The 23,443-nt window shown below is 39.9% G+C and overlaps 1 protein-coding gene across 1 annotated transcript; it reads right to left on the reverse strand.

Moving 5' to 3' along the window:
- Positions 1-1,262: 1,262 nt before the first annotated feature.
- On the reverse strand, positions 1,263-2,786 carry LOC107778424 (carboxylesterase 20-like). The gene is made up of 2 exons (XM_016598676.2): positions 2,097-2,786; positions 1,263-1,885 (listed from the first exon to the last, which is right to left on the reverse strand). Exons 1-2 carry the CDS (start codon positions 2,614-2,616, stop codon positions 1,428-1,430), a joined length of 978 nt encoding a protein of 325 aa, XP_016454162.1. The 5' UTR covers positions 2,617-2,786; the 3' UTR covers positions 1,263-1,427.
- Positions 2,787-23,443: the final 20,657 nt, after the last annotated feature.

The following is a 23,443-nucleotide window of genomic DNA, read 5'->3' on the forward strand; positions in this document are numbered from 1 at the left end:
TGAAAATCAATTAGGGTTTGTGGGAAATATTTGGGAGGATTCTTTGCAGAGTTTATGTCTGGTTATTATGCTCTATTTTAAGTCTAATATATGAAGAAAATAGACCTTTAAAAGGCCTCTTTGGACGACCCGAAATGGCCCATTTTGGGGCTTTCATTTAAGCAAGTAGGTGACACACCTACTTGTCACCTAGCAGCTTGTGCAGTATCGCAAAAATGCCCATATATCTCTACTCCGATATCGTATTGACAAACAGTTTAATGCGTTGGAAAATAGACTCATAGATCTTTAATTTTATGGGTGGAACACCCCATAACTCTAAGTATATTGGGAGAAAATTGCAGTTACATTTGACCCAAAGTTTCAGTAAAACTTATGAATGTAACTTGTGATGACTTTCATCGACTTTTGTTCCACAACTCGCTTGACTTCAAAACATAACACACGGATGTCATACGACTAATATAAATCATAACATAATCTCCTTATCATGTTAATCACCCTAGTCTCACCCCAAAGGTACATGTTATAACATTCCCAACTTGTTGACTTTCGACGAAACATTGTTTTATTTAATTGCTTTAGCTTCTGAACTGTCCAACCCTCTTTGTACTTGTTGTTCATGATCTTCAATATTTGTAATCTCAGAGGTAACATGATTAACTTACTTTATATACTTTTAAATATTATCTTATTTTTGGTCCTACATTAGTTTGCTTACGATGCATTTTTTTACGTACGAAAATATAGGGTGTAACAGAAATATCATAGGTTGGTACCACAAAATTAATATCTCATTAATTCGATAGAAAACAAAATCTCATTAAAACATTGAAATATCATAGGACCCGTTTAGCCATGATGAATTGTTCCGGTACTTATTTGAAAAGATGAAATAGTTATTACCAAGACTAGTTTAGTCGTGAAACTTTGAGTTTTAACAGAAATATTTTTTGAACTTCAAGCAAAATTATTATATTGAATACTAATAATATATTTTTGAATGTGTATGCATAACTTTTCAATCTTCAATTCTCTCTCACAAAATTTTAAATTCCAGTCTCCTTTTGTCAAGTGAAGTTCAATGCAAACATAATTTCTACTGCGCCAAACCTTTTTTCCACAAACTCAAATAGGAGTAATATTTGTTTCAAGTACAACTGTAAATATTGTACTCCAAAACGCATACTTATGGATCTCATGATTTTTGGGTTGAGCTATGGAAGTTTTTGCTTCTCCCCTGCCCTCTCCAAAAAGAAAATAAAAAACAGAGAAACTTATTTTCATAGAAAAACAGAACAATTAAAGTAATCTCATAAACTATAGAGTACCCTGCTCCTCTCTTATTTGCACAAAACGAAACTTTACCTGCATGAGAATGAAATGAAACAAACACGACATAGATATTAATAAGTACTAGTATATTTTTAATTTTTACTAGCATTTAAGAAATCCCTGGTGGCATCATATAAAGCTGCTGCCATTGATTGATCGAACACTTCCATAGCATGGTAACCATCTCTAAAGAACTTGTAAACTTTTATACCTTTCTCTTCCAACAACTTGACACAGTTACGTGCAGCATCAACCAGAGGATCTTCACATACACCACTTACCAAAACCTTCCAACCTAATTCCTTCATATCTTCTAAATGCTTTGACCCTCCATCTGCACATGGATTGCAATATTCATGATCATGATCCACCCCTTTTGGCAAACACAAGTCGAACATCTTGTCAATTGCATGGAGCGGCAAAAGCTGATCATCTTTTAGCTTCTCCTCTGATTCTGTCCTGTTTTTCCCACTGAAATATGGATGATGCAAAATCAATCCTTTGATTCTCAAGGGCTCTAGTTCTTTAGCTGCAGCAGCCGCACGTAATCCTGTATAAAGAGGTTACAAAATCAATCCATTTTTCAGCACGTAATCGTCCTTTTATCTCAAGTTTAAACAGGATAATGAGTTATGTTCAGTTTGTTGAATTGACCTAGAACTCGAAATGACCTATCAAACTATTGGATCAAAATAGTCTAATAATATCTTGAAAAATACATTATTAGCTTTCACACAGAGATAGAGGTTAGTCAAATATACCTGCATGATATGCCAAATTGCCTCCGGCGCTGGTTCCATAAAGATAGACATGACTCAAATCAGCGTAATTACTGACCCATTCATCCTTAGTGGACTTAATCCAATGTAATCCATCCATGGCATCTTCGTAAGCTGCAGGAAGGCGGTGTTCAGGGGCGAGACGATATTCGAGTGAAATAACCATAGCATTAACTCTTTCAGAAAGTGCTTGACAAAATACATCGAAGATAAAAGTATTGGCATGGAAATAAACAAAGCCTCCGCCGTGATAGTAGACTATGAGAGGCAATTTCTTAGGAGCAGAGGCTTTTGTTACTCGTCGTGGGACGTAAAGTCGAAGCCAAGTTTTTTTGTTGGTGTCAAGGGTCACGTCCCTGGAAATGACTAGAGATGTGCCTCTAGGATCAGAATTGGCTTGCTTAAGGGATTCAGAGTTACGTTTTACTGTGTCACCTGGTAATTCTTGAATCTTGAGAAAAGGATTGTCAAAAATTGGACGAGCAAATCTTTGGCTAGCCATAATTAATTATTATACAGAAGTTGAAAACAAGTGTGGGAGGTTTTTATGTTTCACTGAATGAATGTTAAAGAGACAAAGTTTTGGATGTTATATATAAGATCACTGAGAATTAGGGAGTTGTTGTCGCTGCGGTTTGTATGGAAAAGGCCTAGTGGCCCTATTCTTTGGTTGGAATTCTGACCAAGCTCAATTCCTTATTGTAGTGCTGAAAAGAAAAAAAGAAAAAATAAAGATTTGGGAGTTGCTTTCGGTAATGACAAGTTGTACATCAACGAAAATTCATTCCACCATTAATTATTTAGTAAAAAGTTGCTTGTGATTTTTTTTTTTTTTATTATTATTATTTTTTGCTTGTGAAGTTTCTGCTCATAATCTATTGAAGGGTATCCTTCTAGATGTGTCTTTTCTTTAGTGATGATTTTGATATTTTGTGATTTCCTACTAAGTAAAGGTCTCAATTATTTTGGTGCTTTGAGCGTTGATGTGACCCCTCATCTTTTCTGTTAAGATTAAATTTATTTGTGCACTTATACTCCTTATTTGAGTTGGACATATATTAAATCATGAAAAATTATCAACTGAAGGACCATAAATGTACATTCTAATTAAATGATGAAGGCTAAATGTGATTAGTTTTTTTTTTCTTTTTTAATGAATGTGATCAGTTGAATTATTACGAGAATAAAATTTAAGGTTGTTAACAAGTGAGATCAAGGTTGTATCTTTCCCAAAAAGAAAATCTGCTCTATTAGCGGAAGACAATTCTCTCCCAAGAAGGGACACTAATTAAAATGACGGTGTTTTGGTGTCACGACCCAAAACTCAGCATATCGTGATGGCGCCTATCATGATACTGGGCAAGCCAACAATTCATACATACCAACATTTTTAAATTTCAAAATATAACGAAAGAGGTTTAAGTAACACTACTAGAAAACAGGCAAAAACCGTCCAAAGAATACCGACCGACATCGGTCAGAAAAAAAACCGACCAAAATCGGTCGAAAAATAAGTAAATTGGTCGCAAAAGTCAAAGAAAATAATTCTGACAACGGAAATAGTGGTCCCACAACAAATATATAAAATTTTCGACCGATTTCGATCGGAAATTAGTCAATCTTTGACCAAGACCTGATCATACTTGCATATTATCTACTAAAATAATATTTAATTAAACTTTTTTCAAATATACCGACCGGGTTGGTTTTGGATCGTGATAGTGTACAATCGACATGGTCTTGAATGTTTTATTCTCAATCACCTTATTAGTACTTTGCTCGGATACTTCATCAGTGGATCAATTGGAAATTCAATTATATTCGATTAAAACTTACTATAACACATTTTAAAACAAAGTGTATAGTTTTATAAGATGTAGTGCTATATTAATATTTAAGTTTTGGCAATAACTTAATACAATTGGATAGAACTTAATATAATTGGATACAACTTAATATTGGATATAATTTATATTAAGTTGGATATAACTTAATATTGAATTTTCAATTGATCCACCAATGAAGTATCCGATCAAAGTACTAATAAGGTGATCGAGAATAAAATATTCAAGACTGTGTCGACTGTACACATCTTGGAGCATCTAGTTACTCATTATACCGGAGCATCTAGTCACATAAACTCCAAGATTTATTTTCTTATTTAGTCACCGATCAAGCATTCGAGTATGAATAGTTGAGAATAAATCATCAACGCTAGTCATATGTATGTAAGTGTAAATTATCGAGTTTAATTGACATAATCGTTGGATATGTGTAAATATTAATTTAATGAAAATACCGACCGAAGTGGGTCGATTTTTATGAATTTATATATATATATATCAATTATGTATTAAGTTGTATCCAATTATATTAAGTTGTTGCTAAAACTTAAATATTAATTTAGCACTACATCTTATAGAACTAAATCGGGCTGGTTGTGGTCGATATATATATATATATACATACATACATACATATACAATTAAATATATATTATATAGTATCTGTAATTAAATAAATTTTTTTTTAAATCTAACATTAAATTACAGACCGACTTCGGTCGGTATTTAAATTAATTTGTTTTTTTTAATTTAACATTAAATTACCGACCGAATTCGATCAGAATGGTCGTGGTCAAACGGGTCAAAGGCCTCTTAAACTTACCGACCGAAGTCGGTCGGAAATTTTTAATTTAGATCTAGCTGAGACGGGATTTTCTCCATTTCGCCTCTTTTCTCTATCTGTCTCCTATCTCTCTTCTTCTCCTCCCCACTATCGCGATTCCCACAAATTCCCACCAAAAATCAGCTCCTATCTCCCTCCTCACCCAAAAATAAAGCACCTAGAAGTCTCCCTCCCCTCCCCCACCACTGTTTCGTCGGCCTCACTGCCTTCTGCCACCCTCCGCCATTGTTCCGCCGGTACCACTGCGTTCCGCCACCCTCCTCCATCCAAAATCAAACCCCCTATCCTAGCATTTCAAGGTTAGTTATATACATTTTTCAATTTAAGTAATTTTAATTATTTTAATTGTATAAATTAGGGTTTAGTTAATATTTAATTAAATTTTGTTGTATAATTGTGAGTTGTCTTGTCATTGAACCTTTGAAATATTTCATGTGTTATCATTTATCATTTAGGATTGTTCATATTTATACTCTAGCCCCTCTTTATGAATTGGTATTTTATATAATTATGGAATTTTACATTTTGGAAGACTTAGATGCCATGTCTTAGGTACTAATAGCATTTCAAGGTTAGTAATCTATATTTTTTAATTTAAGTAATTTTAATTATTTTAATTGTATAAATTAGGGTTTAGTTAATGTTTAATTAAATTTAGTTATATAATTGTGAGGTGATATAAATTAGGAATTGTTCATATTAGAAGAGTTCATATTAGAGGTCTTTAGAATCTTATTATAATTTTTAGCATATGATATTTAGGGATACAGGTGAACTTTCAAATTACTTCTTACAATTGAATTTTAAAAGAACTTTCAAAATACTCAGTTGTCTATTGCGGTTAGCTACTCTTGTTTATTTAATAGCAACTCTTATTTATTTAATGTAATTGTTATGTTGTAGGTTCATACCTAATCATCGGACTACAAAGATAATCTCTGAAGCTCTTGGCCGGTTGTATGATCCACCCTATGCGACTTGGAGTGACTTTCCATCGGAGCTCGTGCATCAAATTTTTAACCAATTTAAGGTTTTAATATAATTCTTATCTATTTAAGGATTATATTAATAATATTTTCATCTAACGTTACACACTTCATTTGTATATTAAGTGTACCTGGGAGAACCGGCATAATAGTAAAATTTGTGCAAATTTTGTGTTCAAATACCATAAGAGACTATCTGATTCCTTCTGCTCTGCCTGAAAGAAGAGCAAGAAGCCTTCATGGGTTCTACCGCATTTATGGGAGGATCTGCTGAGACAATTAGATACTCTTAAAGTTCAGCTAGAAAATAGGGATCAATAATTTAATATCCTTCAAGGTCAGTTAGCCAATCTTCTTGCTAGTGGTGCTTTCCCGATTCCCCGGTCTCGTCAGCCTTACCCATATGGTAATCCTTCGAACCATGCCGATAATGAATGCTATAGTAGTGGAGATGAAGATGATGTAGTACAAAACACTCATTGAATGATGTTTGAATTTTTAACTTGTAAAATATTTTGTTGTTGGGTATGATGTTTTGTTAATATAGTTTAGTGGAGATGGAGATGGAGATAATGTTTTGTTAATATAGTTTTGATAGTTATTATTGTTGTTGTTGTTGTTGTTGTTGTTGTTCTTGGCAGTAATGTAATGCTGCCAATATAAGTGATTGGTTGTTGGCATGTGGTGCAGCTATAAAACAGCTATTTTTCGGTAAACAAATACCCAGAAAACCGACCGACTTCGGTCAGAAATGTTCATATTAATTCCTAGAAAATCAAAATTACCGATCGAATTCGGTCGGAATTTATGATTTTAAATATTAATTATTTAAATAATACCGACCGATTTCGGTCGGAATTAACAATTTTAAATAAAAATGTATAATTTTATATTTTAATAATACCGATCGATTTCGGTCGAAAATGAATAATTTTAAAACAAATGAATAATTAAATTTCCAACCGAATTAGGTCAAATTTAATTATTTTTTAAAAAATGAATAATTAAATTTTCGACCGAATTTGGTCGTTAATTTAAAAATAATTAAAAAAATATTTTTAATCGGTCGGTAAAATTAATTTGTGTCACACATTTGGTCAAACTGCGTTAACAGTTACCGACCGACTTCGTTCGCTCCCCGTTTGCGACCATTATCTTATCGACCAATTGTAAATGGTCGAAAATCAGTTGATTTTTTTTTGGATTCCGATCGATTTCGGTCGGTGTTCTGGACGTTTTTTAGCAGGTTTTTAGTAGTGTAAGTAAAAATCTCATAAAACTAGATGAAAACACCACAACTCAATACCGAATTTTTCCAAAATACGGGTATCACTGAGTACATGAGCATCTATACAATAACATAGTCTGATACACTGTCAAAGAAAGTAGAGAAGAATAAGCAAAACTAAGGGATAGGGGAGGAGAGTCAAGGTCTGCGGACGCCAAGGCAGCTACCTCGAACATCTCCGAAAGGCTGAAGTTCCAAGATCAACAACAAGCGTGCCCGGAAACACCTGAATCTGCACACGGAGTGCAGGGTGTAGCGTGAGTACAACCAACTTAATAAGTAATAAGTCTAACCTTTGGATTGAACACAGTGACGAGTCCGAACAATACGGTCCAAATACAGAATTAAACTATAGGGAAATTTACATAACATATGACAATAGTATCTTAGAGAAACTCATAATTTGCAGGTACAGTACAAGAAAATAGACATACTTTCAGGTTTAACAGTTAAACTCAAAACAAATAAAATATGTCAAGTCTCTATGATATGAGGAATATGACATCTATATATCTACATGCCAATATGCATATCGTATGTGATGCAACACGATGGAAGCCTCGCGTACTCACACTCTCTAAGTACTCAACCTGACTGTCTCAATTCTCACTCATCACACTCAATCACTCAGCACTGTACAGTACCCGTTGCGACATACAACCCGATCCTATCATGAATCAATAGAAACTGCGCTCACTGTGGGTGTTCTTCCCCCTCCTGAAGGGGCAGATCCAGCCCAAGCAATAATAAATCCTGCTGCGGCGCGCAACCCGATCCCATCATAAATCAATAATACCTAATGCGGCGTGTAGACCGATCCCATCATGAGTCAATAATGCCCGTTGCGGCGTGCAGCACGATCCCATCAATATCACTCACAAACAGGCCACCGGCCTCACTCAGTCATTAATCCCTTCAATCTCTCGGGCTCATAACACTCATGCTAAGTAGCCCAAATACATGATACATGATGTGACAATGTATGATAACAGAGATTAAGATAAGATATACAATGATGAATGCAACTAAGTACATAACTGCAATTAAGAAAATAACTCAATAGTAAAGAACGACCACTGTGGGTCCCAATAGTACCAGCACATAGCCTAAACGTGATTTCTAACATAAATCATAGCTCAAGTGCTTTAACACATTGCGTACAGTAATAATATTTAGATAAGATAACTACACAGTTCCATGGAATCCACTGAATAACAATTACTAAGGTATACGCCCACACGCCCGTCATCTAGCACGCGCGTTACCTCAACACCAATCACATAGCACATAATTTCAGGGATTCATACCCTCATAACCATGTTTAGAAGTGTTACTTACCTCAAACCGTGCAAATATTTGCTCCAACAAGCCCTTGCTCTGAATGCCTCGAATCTAGCCACAAAAAATTTGATACAATCAACTCAAGCTATAGGAATCAATTCCATATGAAAATGCTAAGTTCGTAATCAAAATACAAAAAGTCAACTCAAAAGTCAACCCTGAGCCCACATCTCGAAATTCGACGAAAGTTACAAAATTCGAGCACCCATTCAACCACGATTCCAACCATACCAAAATTACTCAAATCCGACACCAAAATCCCGCTCAAATCCTCAAAATTCGGGCTAAGAAGTTTTCTCCATTTTCCCCCAATTTTGCAATCCAAAACACTAATTAAATGATGAAATCATGGATATATTCATGTAATTTAACCAAAACCAAGTTAGAATCACTTACCCCAATCACTCCCTTGAAATTCTCTCTAAGAATCGCCTCAATCCGAGCTCCCAAAAATCAAATTGTGAAATAAATGCAAACCCTCATTTTTGAGATTTAATATTCTGTCCAGAAGTCCTCAATCGCGATCGCGAAGCACAAAACTAAGTTGCCCCAGAATTAACTCTACGCGAACGCGATGCACTGACCCTCAAACCTACGCGATTGCGACCCTCTTCACGCGATCGTGAAGAACAAAGTGCGTGACCAACTCCTGCCTCATTTCCTATTCGTGAACGCAGCCCACGCGTTCGCAATTCAGTGCTTCCTCCCGCTTACGCGATCGTAGACCAAAAATCGTGAACGCATAGCACTAAATCCTTAGCTACCCAAATAAGCCTTCGCAATCGCGGACCTATCCATGCGATCGCATAGAAGGAAACTAGAACACACAACACCAGCAGACCAGCAGGCTTCAGCAATCTTCAAAGTCCCATTTCGTTCTGTTAACCATCCGAAATCCACCTGAGGCCCCCGGGACCTCAACCGAACATACCAATCAGTCCTAATATATCATATGAACTTAGTCAAGGCCTCAAATCACATCAAACAGCCTAAAAACATGAATCGCACCCCAACTACTAAATCTATGGTGATACGCTCCTACTTCCACTCCGGAATCTTAAGCCTTTGAAGCAATCCGCCCAGTATCTAATGCTCATACTTCACCTGCTGATAATTTAGGCACCGAGCTACAAACCCCATTATGCCTTTCTTCTTCCTCCTCCACTAATAGTGTTGCCTCAAGTCCTGATACATCTTTGCGGCACCCGGATGAATTGAATACCGCGAACTGTGGGCCTCCTTAAGAACCAACTCACGTAGACCATCCACATTGGGGACACAAATCTGACCCCGCATCCTCAACACTCCATCATCCCCAATTGTAACATCCTTGGCATCACCGTGTTGAACCATGTCCTTAAGGACAAGCAAATAGAGATCATCATATTAGCGCTCTCTGATGCGATAATTTAAGGAAAACCGAGAAACCACATAAGCTAGAACCCGACTAGGCTCTTAAATATCTAATCTCACGAACTTGTTGGCCAAGGCCTGAACATTAGCTGCAAGCGGTCTCTCACCAATAGGAATAAATGCAAGGCTACTCATACTCGCCGCCTTTCTACTCAAGGCATCGGCCACCACATTAGCCTTCCTGGGATGATACAGAATGGTAATATCATAGTCCTTTAGCAGCTCCAATCATCTCCGCTTCCAACCTATCGGAACCAAAATCTGAGCCCGGTAACCACAAAGTGAACTCTCGATCAAACTTCTGAATTTCCAAAACTTCTAAGTTTCCAACTTCCGCCATTTCAAGCCAAAATCAACTACGGACCTCCAAATCACTATCTGGGCACATTCTTATGTCCAAAATAACCCAATGGAGCTATCGAAACCATCAAAACTCCATTACGAATCCATTTACACATTAGTCAACATCTGGTCAACCTTTTTAACTTAAGCTTCCAACCTTAAGACTAAGTGTCTCAACTCATTCCGAAACATCCTCGGAACCAAACCAACTACCCCGGCAAGTCACATAACAAAAATTGAGCAAAGAATAAGTTGTAAATGGGGGAACAGGGCTATAACACTCAAAACGACCGGCCGGATAGTTACATCCCCCCCACTTTTAAACAAACATTCATCCTCGAACGGGTCGAGAATCATACCTGGAGTCTCAAATAGGTATGGATATCTGCTCCGCATCTCCCGCCCGGTCTCCCAAGTAGCCTCCTCGACTGACTGACCTCTCTACTGCACCTTCACTAAAGCTATGTTCTTTGATATCAACTTTCGAACCTGCCGATCCAAAATGGCCACCAGCTCCACATCATAAGTCAAATCATCATCCAACTAAATCGTGTTGAAGTCCAAAATATGAGACGGATCGCCAACATACTTCCGGAGTATAGAAAAATGAAACACTAGATGAACACTCGACAAACTAGGCAGCAAGGTAAGCTTGTAAGCCATCTCTCCAATCCTCTGAATCACATCAAAAGGCCCAATATACTGAGGGCTAAACTTGTCCTTCTTCCTGAACCTCATAACACCCTTCATGGGTGAAACTTTGAGTTGTACCTTCTCCCCAACCATGTAAGCAACATCGCGAACCTTCCGATCGGCCTAGCTCTTCTATCTAGACTGCGTAGTGCGAAATTGATCCTGAATCAACTTAACCTTATCCAAAGCATCCTGAACCAAGCCAGTACCCAAAAACCTAGCCTCACCCGGCTCAAACCATCTCATCGGAGACCGACACCATCTCCCATACAAAGCCTCATACGGAGCCATCTGAATGCTCAATTAGTAGCTGTTGTTGTAGGCAAACTCTGCGAGTGGCAGAAACTGATCCGAAGAAACCTCGAAATCTATGACACAAACGCATAGCATATCCTCCAATATCTAAATAGTGCGCTCAAACTGTCCGTCCGTTTGAGGGTGGAGTGATGTACTCAACTCAACCTGTGTACCTAACTTTTGCTGCACTTCTCTCCAAAACTGCAATGTAAACTGTGTGCCCCGATCTGAAATGATGGACACCGACACACCGTAAAGGCGAACAATCTCGCGAATGTAGATCTTAGCCAATCGATCCGAAGAATAAGTAGTCCGAGCTGGAATGCAATGTGCGGACTTGGTCAGCCGATCCACAATCACCCAAATAGTATCAAACTTCCTCAAAGTCTGTGGGAGCCCAACTACGAAATCCATGGTGATACGCTCCCACTTCCACTCCAGAATCTTAAGCCTCTGAAGAAATTCGCCCGGTATCTAATGCTCATACTTCACCTGCTGACAATTTAGGCACCGAGCTACAAACCCCACTATGTCTTCCTTCTTCCTCCTCCACTAATAGTGTTGCCTCAAGTCCTGATACATCTTTGCGGCACCCGGATGAATGGAATACCGCGAACTGTGGGCCTCCTTAAGAATCAACTCACGTAGCCCATCCACATTGGGCACACAAATCCGACCTTGCATCCTCAACACCCCATCATCCCCAATTGTAACATCCTTGGCATCACCGTGCTGAACCATGTCCTTAAGGACAAGCAAATGGAGATCATCATATTGGCACTCTCTGATGCGATAATTTAAGGAAGACCGAGAAACCACACAAGCTAGAACCCGACTAGGCTCCGAAATATCTAATCTTAAGAACTTGTTGGCCAAGGCCTGAACATCAGTTGCAAGATGTCTCTCACCAATAGGAATAAATGCAAGGCTACTCATACTCACCGCCTTTCTACTCAAGGCATTGGCCACCACGTTAGCCTTCTCGGGATGATACAGAATGGTAATATCATAGTCCTTTAGCAGCTCCAATCATCTCCGCTATCTCAAATTTAGATCCTTTTGTTTTAACAAGTGTTGGAGACTCCGATGATCTGTAAATACCTCATAAGACACACCATAGAGATAATGCCTCCAAATCTTCAATGCATGAACGATGGCTATCAACGCCAAATAATGAACATGGTAGTTATTCTCATGGGGATTCAACTGGAGCGAAGCATAAGCAATCACTATACCATCCAGCATCAAGACACACCCAATACCGATCCGAGAAGTATCACAATACACCGTATAAGAGCTTGACGTTGAAGGTAAAACTAGAACTGAAGTTGTGGTCATGGCAGTCTTGAGCTTTTGAAAGCTTTTCTCACACTCATCCGACCACCTGAATAGAGCACCCTTCTGGGTTAATTTGGTCAAAGGCACTGTAATGGATGAGAAACCCTCCATAAAGCAACAATAATATCCGGCCAAGCCAAAAAAACTCTGAATCTCAGTAGCTGAAGACGATCTAGGCCAACTCTAAACTGCCTCCATCTTCTTTAGATCCACCTTAATCCCCTCACTGGACACCATATGCCCCAAGAACGCCACCGAACTAAGCCAAAACTCACACTTGGAGAACCTGGCATAAAGCCTTTCCTCCCTCAGTCGCTGTAGTACAATCCTCAAATATTGGGCATGCTCCTCCTAGCTACGTGAGTACATCAGGATATCATCAATGAATACTATGACCAATGAATCAAGATATGACTGAAATACACTGTTCATCAGATGCATGAATGCTACTGGGGCATTGGTCAGCCCAAAAGACATCACAAGGAGCTCATAGTGACCATAATAGGTCCTGAATGTCGTCTTCAGAAAATCCGAGTCCTGAATCTTCAACTAGTGATACCCAGACCTCAAATAATCTTAGAAAACACCCTCGCTCCCTGAAGCTAGTCAAATAGATCATCAATGCGCGGCAAAGGATACTTGTTCTTGATTGTAACTTTGTTCAACTACCTATAGTCGATGCACATCCACATTGTACCATCCTTCTTCTTCACAAACAGAACTGGTGCACCCCAAGGCGACACACTGGGCCTAATAAACTCTATTGATGCCATACGATACGAAGGAATAGAAATGGGTTGAGTGTCCGGCACCAAGTCAATACCAACATTAATATCCCTGTTGGGTGGCATGCCCGGCAAGTCTATAGGAAACACATTTGGAAAGTCTCGCACTACCAGAATAGAATCAATAGTTTGGGTATCAGCACCAACATCCCTCACAATGGCCAAATAAGATAGACACCCCTTCTCAACAATCTGTTAGGCCTTAAAATATGAAATCACCCTGCTAGGAACATAATCTAGAGAAGATATCCACTCGATCCTTGGCAACCCCGACATCGCTAATGTCACAGTCTTAGCGTGACAATCCAAAATTGCATGATATGGAGATTACCAATCCATACCTAAGATCACGTCAAAATCGACCATACTAAGCAATAAGATATCAACTCTAGTCTCCAATCGCCCAATATTCACTACATACGACCGATATACACTGTCCATAACAATAGTATCGCTCACCAGCGTAGATACATGAACATATGAAACTAAGGACTCACATGGCATATCCAAATAGCGAGCAAAATATGATGATACATCTGAATAAGTGGAACCAGGGTCAAATAATATAGAAGCATCCCTGTGGCATATTGATACAATACATGTGATCACTGTGTCTAAAGCAACGGCCTCTGGCCTAGCAGGAATAGAATAGAATCGAGCCTGACTACCACCTGATCGCCCTTTCCCTCTAGGGCGACCTCCTGCTGCTTGAGCCCCACTTCGCACTGCCTGAGCGGGTGGTGAAGTAACTGGTACAAAAGTCACAGCCTGAATCCACTGCTGAATTGGACCTCCCGAAAGGCGAGGAAAATACCTCTTCACATGACCCAACTCTTCACACTCAAAACAACCCCTCTCGAAAAATGGCGGCAAGTACTGAAGCGTGCCCCGAGAACCAGAATAACTACCAGAGGAACCTGGTGCAGATGAACCCTGAACGGAAGGAGCACGAGATGAACTGTGAGCTGGAAGTGCACTGAGAGATGACTAACCCATTGGAGCACTGTATGAACCATGGCTAGCTGATGCGCCACGATGAACTGGAAGACCCATCTGAGCGGGCCTATAAGGACGACCCCTGCTGTATTGGGACTGACCACCAGATGAAACACCGTTGAAACCACCCAAACCACGAGGTTTCTTGGCCTCCCTCTCCTCATGCTCCAGACTACAGACAAACTCTAGCCGCCGAGTAATATCAACCACCTCGTCGAACCAAGTACCTGATACACTCTCCCAAGTCATAACAAAATGCAACTCATAGTTGAGGCCATCAATGAACCTCCTAATCCTCTCCCTCTTAGTGGGAACCAACCAAACTGAGTGATGAGCCAACTCTAAAAACCTCATCTCATGCAGGGTCATAGACATGCCCTCCTAGTGTAGCTGCTCGAACTGTCTGTGCAACTCTCCTTGTGGGTCTATGGCATAAACTTCTCCAAGAAGAGAACGGAGAAATCATGCCATGAAAGTGGTCCAGCTTTGACTAGCCTACTCCTCTCATAGGCCTCCCACCATCTGAAGGTAGCCCCTAATAGCTGAAAAGTAGTAAAGGAAACTCCATTAGTCTCCAAAATACCCGTTGTGCGAAGAATCCTCTAGCACATGTCCAAAAAGTCTTGGGCATCCTCAGACTCAGCCCCACTGAATGATGGAGGCTGGAGTCTACCAAATCTCTCTAGTCTCCTCTATTCATCATCAGTCATAACGGGACCCACCTGGGCCTGAGCAACTATAACCGGCTAGGCTAGTGGTACACCCGGTGTCTGAAGTCCCTGTATCACTTGCTCTGGAGTACGCCCGACGGGAGTCTGGATACCTCCCCCGTCCTGAGAAGTGGCTGTTGCGGCCGGAACAAAAACCGCCTGAGCAAGGCTAGTGCAAACAGTCAATATCTGGGCTAAAGCCTTCTGAAGGCCTGGAATCACAATAGGCACATCTGGTGCTTGAGTTGGTCCCACCGGCTCAACCACATATGGAAGCTACTCCTGAGTTAGAGCACTTGGTGGGTCTACAGGTGCTGCTCTAGCTGCTGTACAAGCTGCACCTCGACCTCTACCGTGGCCCCGGCCTCTCGTGGCCCTAGCTGGTGGTACTGGTGGCCGTCCGCCTGATCCGGTAGCATGTGTCCTCACCATTTGTGAGAGAATAAAATAACAGAAGTTTAGTTCCCGACGAATTCGCATGACAAGAATACAAGAATGTGGAGTTTTCCTAAGGGTTCGGCAGCCTCTCGAGGATAAGTACAGACGTCTCCGTACCGATTCGTAATACTCAACCAGACCTGTTCATGACTCGTGAGATCTATGTAACCTCGGCGCTAATACCAACTTGTCACGATCAAAAAATTAACATGTCGTGATAGCGCCTATCAGGATACTAGGCAAGCCAACAACTCACACATACCAACATTTTTAAATTTCAAAATATACCGAAACCGGTTTAAGTAAGTAAAAATCTCATAATAATGGATGAAAACACCACAACTCAATACAGAATTTTCCCAAAACCCGAGTGTCACTGAGTACATGAGCATCTATACAATAACATAGTCTGATACACTGTCTAAGAAAGTAGAGCAGAATAAGCAAAACTGAGGGATAGCGGAGGAGAGTCAAGGTTTGTGGACGCCAAGGCAGCTACCTCGAAAATCTCTGAAAGGCTGAAGCTCCAAGATTTACAACCACATTTCCCGAAAATACCTGGATCTGCACACGAAGTGCAGGGCGTAGCGTGAGTACAACCAACTCAATAAGTAACAAGTCTAATCTTTGGACTGAAAGCAGTGACGAGTCCGAACAATACAATCCAAACACAGAATTAAACTGTACGGAAATTTACAGAACATATGACAATAGTATCTTAGAGAAACTCATAATCTGCAGGTACAGTACAGGAAAGTAGACATGTTTCCAGGTTTAACAGTTAAACTCAAAATAGATAAAACATGTCAAGTTTGTATGATATGAGGAATATGGCATCTCTATATCTTCATACCAATATGTATATCGTATGTGATGAAAGCCGATGGAAGCCTCGCGTACTCACACTCTAAGAGTACTCAACCTGGTTGTCTCAATTCGCACTCATCACACTCAATCCTGCCCAAGCGCTAATAAAAGCTACTGCGGCGCGCAACCCGATCCCATCATGAATCAGTAATACCTGTTGTTGCATGCAGCCCAATCTCATCATGAGTCAATAATACCTATTGCAGCGTGCAGCCCGATCCCATCATGAGTCAATAGTACCTGCTGCGACGTGCAACCCGATCCTATCATCAGTCAATAGTGACCGCTGCGGCGTGCAGCCCGATCCCATCAATATCACTCACAAACAGGCCCTCGGCCTCACTCAGTCATCAATCTCTCCAGTCTCTCGGGCTCACAACACTCATGCCAAGCATCCCAAATCTATAATACATGATGTTACAATGTACGGTAATAGAGACTGAGATATGATATGCACTAATGAATGCAAATGAGTACATAACTGCAATTAAGCAAATAATTCAACAGTAAAGAACGGCCAATGCGGGTCCTAATAGTACCAGCACATAGCCTAAACATGATTTCTAACATAAATTACAGCTCAAGTACTCTAACACATTGAGTATAGTAATAATATTCAGATAAGATACCTACACAATTCCAAGGAATCGACTGAATAACGATTACTACGGTGTACGCCCATATGCCCGTCACCTAGCATACGCGTCACCTCAATACCAATCACATAACACATAATTTCAGGGATTCAAACTCTCAGAACCAATCTTAGAAGTGTTACTTACCTCAAACCGTGCAAATCTCTACTCCAACAAGCCCTTGCTCTGAATGCCCTGAATATAGCCACAAACAATTCGATATAATCAACTCAAGCTATAGGAATTAATTCCATATGAAAATGCTAAGTTAGTAATCAAAAGTCAAAAAGTCAACTCAAAAGTCAACCCACTGACCCACATCTCGAAATCCGAAGAAAGTGACAAAATCCGAACACCCATTTAACCACGAGTCCAACCATACAAAAATTACTCAAATCCGATACCAAAATTCTGCTCGAACTCCCAAAATTTGCCTTAAGATGTTTTCTCCATTTTTCCCCAATGTTTCAACCCAAAACACTAATTAAATGATAAAATCAAGGATATATTCATGTAATTTAACCAAAACCACGTTATAATCAATTACCCCAATCACTCCCTTGAAAATCTCTCTATGAATTTATCACGACCCAAAATCCAACTAGTCGTGATGTCACCTAACCCAACTCGCTAGGTAAGCCAGTTAACCACTAACCAATTTCAATAACAATTAATAAAGCAATTAAGCAAAGAAATATCTGAATATGATACATTTCTCAAGAACTGGTAGTACAAATCATGAGCTACTAAGAATAGAGTTTACAAAGATGGTATGAAGTAAATACATCATCTGTTTGAAAAGTACATAAACAGAGTTTTATAAATCTAAGGCTACCAAGAATAAGAGGCAACTACAACCAGAACGCAGGTACATCTTCAGATCCAGCTCCCAACGAATACAGCAACATCAGCAGCCAGCATCTGCACGCAAGGTGCAGAAGTATAGTATGAGTACAACTGACCCCATGTACTCAATAAGTAACAAAACCTAATCTTAGGTTAAAAGTAGTGACGAGCTTGTACCAAGGTCAGAGTCCAACTCCAATAACCAACAACAATTCATAACAACATAACGCAAGTAATAAAATAAGTAACTCAAAGATAAAATGCTCAGCTTAATCATGATTTCTAAAAATAGTTCTGCCTTTCAAGTATATTAGTGAAAACCCAAATCGTTCACCGAAGTTGCCAAAAGTATGAGTAAGTTCGAAAACAGTAATTTTCCCAAAACTCCTTTCAATAATAAATAAGATATCTCATTTTCTTTCCAGATAGCCAATGTAAAACAAAAGCATCACTATGCCCATATATCAACATGTATGAGAAGTCATGAATGACGTGATACCGTACAGCATGAGGAAAAAATACATCTCTATGCTTGTATGTCATGTGTGCATGTCAATGCAATGTATCTCAAAGATGAACTCATGTACTCACACAATCAGAGTACTCAATCTCACTTTCTCACACATTCCACTCATCCTGCTCAATCACTCGGTACTGTATATGGCCAATCCGGCCCAGGGAAGATCCATCCCGGAATATACACATCAACTGATCATCAATCACTCAGTACCGAGTAAGGCCAATCCAGCCCGTGGAGAAGATCCATCTCCAGGTATCAAGTACTTCAGACAAGATCCATGTCCAGGAAAGATCCATCCCTCAATAATATCAACCGCACTCACTAGGGGTATGTTACAGACTCCGGAGGGGCTTCTACAGCCCAAGCGCTATCATAAAATTAGTATGCAACCTGATCCATATATATATATATATATATATATATATATATATATATATATATATATATATATATATATATATATATATATCAGCCCTAAGGCTCGTTGCGGCATGCAACCCGATCCATAAACATACAACCCTCAGGCCCGTTGTGGCGTGCAACCTGGTCCATATATATACATATAGCTCACAACTCGACACTCAGGCCCTAACTCAGTCATCAATCTCTCCAGTCTCTCAGGCTCACAATGTCAGGAAACTAGCCCAAAAATGATGATATGATGTATCAATAAATAATAACTGAGACTGAGATATGTTATGAATGTATGGATATGACAGAGTACGAAATATCAATGAAATCAGTGAGATGACAGTAAGAAACGACCATTATGGGTTCAAACAGTATCGGCATAATGCCTAAACATAATATCTAGCATGATTGACAACTTAACTATTTTATCACATAGTGGAAATACAGTTATCAACAAAGTAGGACCACTATATAGTGCCATAGAAGTAACAGAGTCCCAATTCACATGGTGCACGCCCACACGCCCATCACCTAGCATGTGCGTCACCCCAATATCGATCACATAATGCATATTACGTGGTTTCATACCCTCAATACTAAGTTTAGAAGAGATACTTACCACGAACAAGCCAATACCAATGCCGAGCAAGCCAAGCGATGCTCCAAAGATGCCATCACACGCGTACCGACCTCCGAACGACTCAAAACTAGCCAAAAGCAACTCAAATACATCAAATAAAGCACAAGGAAACAATTCCAAATGATAAAGATCAAATCCTTAATAAAAACCCAAAATCGGCCAAAACTCACACCCGGGCCCATGCCTCGGAACCCGAAAAAACTCACAAAATCTGACACCCAATTCAATTACGAGTTCAACCATACTAGTTTCACTCAAATCCGACTCCAATTCGATGTTCAAAACTCAAAAATTCACATTATGAAACTTTAGGCCAAAACCCCCAATTTTCTCTTTAAAATTCACAATCCAATTACCAAAAACGAAGGTAGATTCATGAAATATAACCAAAACCGAGCAAAGAACACTTACTCCAATCCTTGTGATGAAAATTGCTCCAATAATTGCCTCAATCCGAGTCCCACATCTCAAAATATGATGAAAGAACCAAAACCTCGATTTATAGCTTCTGCCAGCATTTTCGCACCTGCGGCACATTAGTCGCTTCTGCGACCAAAAACATGCTTCTGCGGAGAAGCACTGGAGTTCTGTCTTCGCACATGCGGTTGATACTACGCAGCTACGCACACGCAGGTGCGAGTCCAAATTACGCTCATGCGCTGACGTTCGCTTATGCGCCCTTTCACACCACATCTGCGCCTTCGTAAATGCGAATGAACCCCCACTTCTATGGACTCCTGGTCCCAGCAACACCTTCACTCCTGCGACTCCTCTGTCGCTTCTGCGGCCATCGCACCTGCGCAAACCAGACGCATGTGTGATCACACCAGAACCAACAAATTAGCAAAAGTCCAAAAATGAAATGAAATGATCTGAATCTCATCCGAAACTCACCCGAGCCCCTCTGGACCCCGTCTGAACATGCCAACAAGTTCCATAACACAATGCGGACCTACTCGAGGCCTCAAAACACACATAACAACGTCAAAACGACGAATCACACCTTAAATCAAAATCTATGAACTGTGAACTTTTCAACTTCAACAACTCGTGCCGAAACATGGCAAATCAACCTCGAATGAACCCAAATTTCGCATACAAGTCCCAAATGACAAAACGAAGCTATTCCATTTCCCAGTATCACAATCCGAATTCGATATCCAAAAGTCCACTCCCGGTCAAACTTTTCACAAATCTAACTTTCGCCATTTCAAGCCAAATTCCACTACGGACCTCCAAATCACAATCCGGACGCGTTCCTAAGTCCAAAATCACCCAACGGACCTACCAGAACCATCAAAACTCCATTCCATGTTCAAATTTACAAAAAGTCAAACTTGGTCAACTCACCCAATTTAAAGTTTCAACAATAAAATCCATTCTTCCAATTCGATTCCAAATAACCTGAAAACCAAAACTGACGATTCACATAAGTCATAATATATCATATGAAGCTACTCATGCCCGTAAACTTCCGAGCGAAGTGTAAATGCTCAAAACGACCGGTTGGGTCGTTACATTCTCCCCCACTTAAACATACGTTCGTCCTCGAACGTGTCCAGAGTTGTTATCAAAGCCATCAAACCGCCGTATAACCTTGCCATGCACATACCCAGGGTTGATCCCACGTCACCCTATCCCATACATGTCCGATAACACAACATAACTGAAATTTCTCAATTCAACCTAGCCCACAAGCCTTAGAATCCAATTTCCAACATCCGAAATTTCTTATAAGATCTGAATCTCGCAACCTACACACTGTATAAGTCTAAACAAGCTGTGCCAAGCTACAACCATAACCCAAGATACAATCGCATGATATATCACATAACACAGATACTCATAGCAATGATTTCTAACCACAGTAGCTACTCAAAATGACCCAATGTCGGTAATAAACCTCATATCAAACAAGACTCCATTCTAAAACCTTCGAACACTACCGATGATGAAAGAAACACGCAGAAACTCATAACCATTCATCAGATCCACCAGTCATGGAGCTCTCTCTCCTTCGACAAGAACTATAGCAAATTCCTAAGCTAACTTTCGATATTATCCTTCCAAATATACCGCAATCAAATCCGATAGCACCCATCCTAGATCCGACTACTTCATCTTATTGAATACCAACTACTCTACTGACACGCAACACCAATACTATCCAGAGCCACAAACTGTGCAATCCATGCACCAATAAGCAACAATCCAAATGTACTCAATCACGAAAATGACTCAATCAAGAGAACCGTCTCGCAAGCTTAACAGGTACCACCACAACGCAATGCTAAGAACCTATCACACATAGTAGAACCAAAAAACACGAATCTAACACAAGGGATCATATCTCAATATAACTCTGGTGCAATGCGTGACCCCATCCAAACTCTGCTCCATACAAAATACCTCAGCCATCATGCTCAAAATCAATAACCACGCGCAATCCGACATCAAGTACTCATAGTGTATTACCATAACCACGGAGGAGCAGATGACACAATGCCACACAAAACCCGAAAGACAATAACCCATACTTCATCAACTATGCAATACCCAATTACTCATCTCGCTCAAATTCCGCTATAAAGCCCAAATAGAACCGCACCAGGTGTGCTTATAGCCAACGAATCACAACTCCTCATAGCATAGAAGAGTAACTCACAGATCATTTCCGACCACGAATAAGTTCAACATCAACCGAATGGTACATCCCTCAATAATAGCGGTATGGAGCCAACCAATATGGCTCGGTGTAGAATACACATCCTAATTGGGCCTACTAATGGACTCCCAAATCAACTCTGGGCACCCACAAATAGATGAATAACCCTCTGAAAGCCTACAATGTCTGAATCATAACACATACTATCATCTGACTAGCTTCGGCCATGACTTCACAATCCACAACCATGAAACAAGCTGCTCTTGAGAACTCCCAGTCTCCAAATCCATAGAACACATGAATCACCATATCTGATCCCAACTCTACCGCCAGAATGTCTAACACATCTCTCATACACGATCATCCCATGAAAAATACTTCTAAAATTCTTCTGTGCCACATAGCAAAATTTGAATATCAGCAGTCGATCAACCAGGAGAGTATCGCAGTACTAGTGATGTATCCATAAATCAAAACACATTGCCCCTTATGAAATATATACTCACATCAAGCCATACCAAATAGTAATATCATTTATATAGTCATCTGAACTCGTCCATGCTGCCTACGAATTTTATGACCTTCCCTTCAAAACTGAACTGTGATCTCACTCACGTAAATTTCAATCCCACGCAACACACCGCATATACCATGCCATTATATGAAAAATATGAGAACTTCATAGTCAATCCCGAGTCACAAGCAACTACATACTCAATTAGCGAAGGACCTTCCATTTGAATTCATCCGGGAGAAATTCACAATACACCACATGCTCCTTACGCCAGCAGGAAATATACTCCTCGAACTGTGGTAAAAACCATTGAGAACTCTTCGAAGCCCATTTGCACATAACAAGCTATCAGAACCGAATCTCTCTAACTCAACCCAGCCACGCAGGTTGCCGAAACCCAAGAGCATTGCCACGAAACACCTATTGAGACTATCCACATCATAAGTACCCAAAGAACCGATTACATCCATTATTGTGCTGATACGACCTACTACCAAGTTGTCCTATATCTCCAAGTCCCTTCTAAATTGCATTCAAATTGATACTCCTCCTTGCTGGAACACCACGATCCGTAACCAAAATTCACCACACAAGAGACCCTAGTATAAGACCACAACGCCCTAAGGCCCATAAGCCGCTGATTTCCCTCTTAAGCACCCCCAAAGCACCACAACCGCGACACCCACTCTAAAGAGACCTTATGTGAACCTAAAACTGTTTCCTTCACCTTCTTGATGCTAAAATGCATAATCCACAATGGTATAAAAATGCCACAAGTCTCGACACCATCCAATATAACTCTCAGTTTCTAGCCATATACAAATCTTGAAAATTCTAAATCGCTACATATAAATCTTGAATCTATTAGAACCATTCACGAGAGTTATCCACTTTACTCAAATCTCAATTAAACCGA

This window comes from Nicotiana tabacum, chromosome 13 (assembly GCF_000715075.1).
Source record: "Nicotiana tabacum cultivar K326 chromosome 13, ASM71507v2, whole genome shotgun sequence".
Taxonomy (NCBI): Eukaryota; Viridiplantae; Streptophyta; class Magnoliopsida; order Solanales; family Solanaceae; genus Nicotiana; species Nicotiana tabacum.

Excerpts from the sequence above, each read along its gene's own strand:
- LOC107778424 (XM_016598676.2), bottom strand. The coding sequence starts at position 2,616 with ATGGCTAGCCAAAGATTTGCTCGTCCAATTTTTGACAATCCTTTTCTC. Across the intron at positions 1,886-2,096 it reads CAATTTGGCATATCATGCAG|GATTACGTGCGGCTGCTGCA; the intron begins GTATATTTGACT and ends CTCTTTATACAG.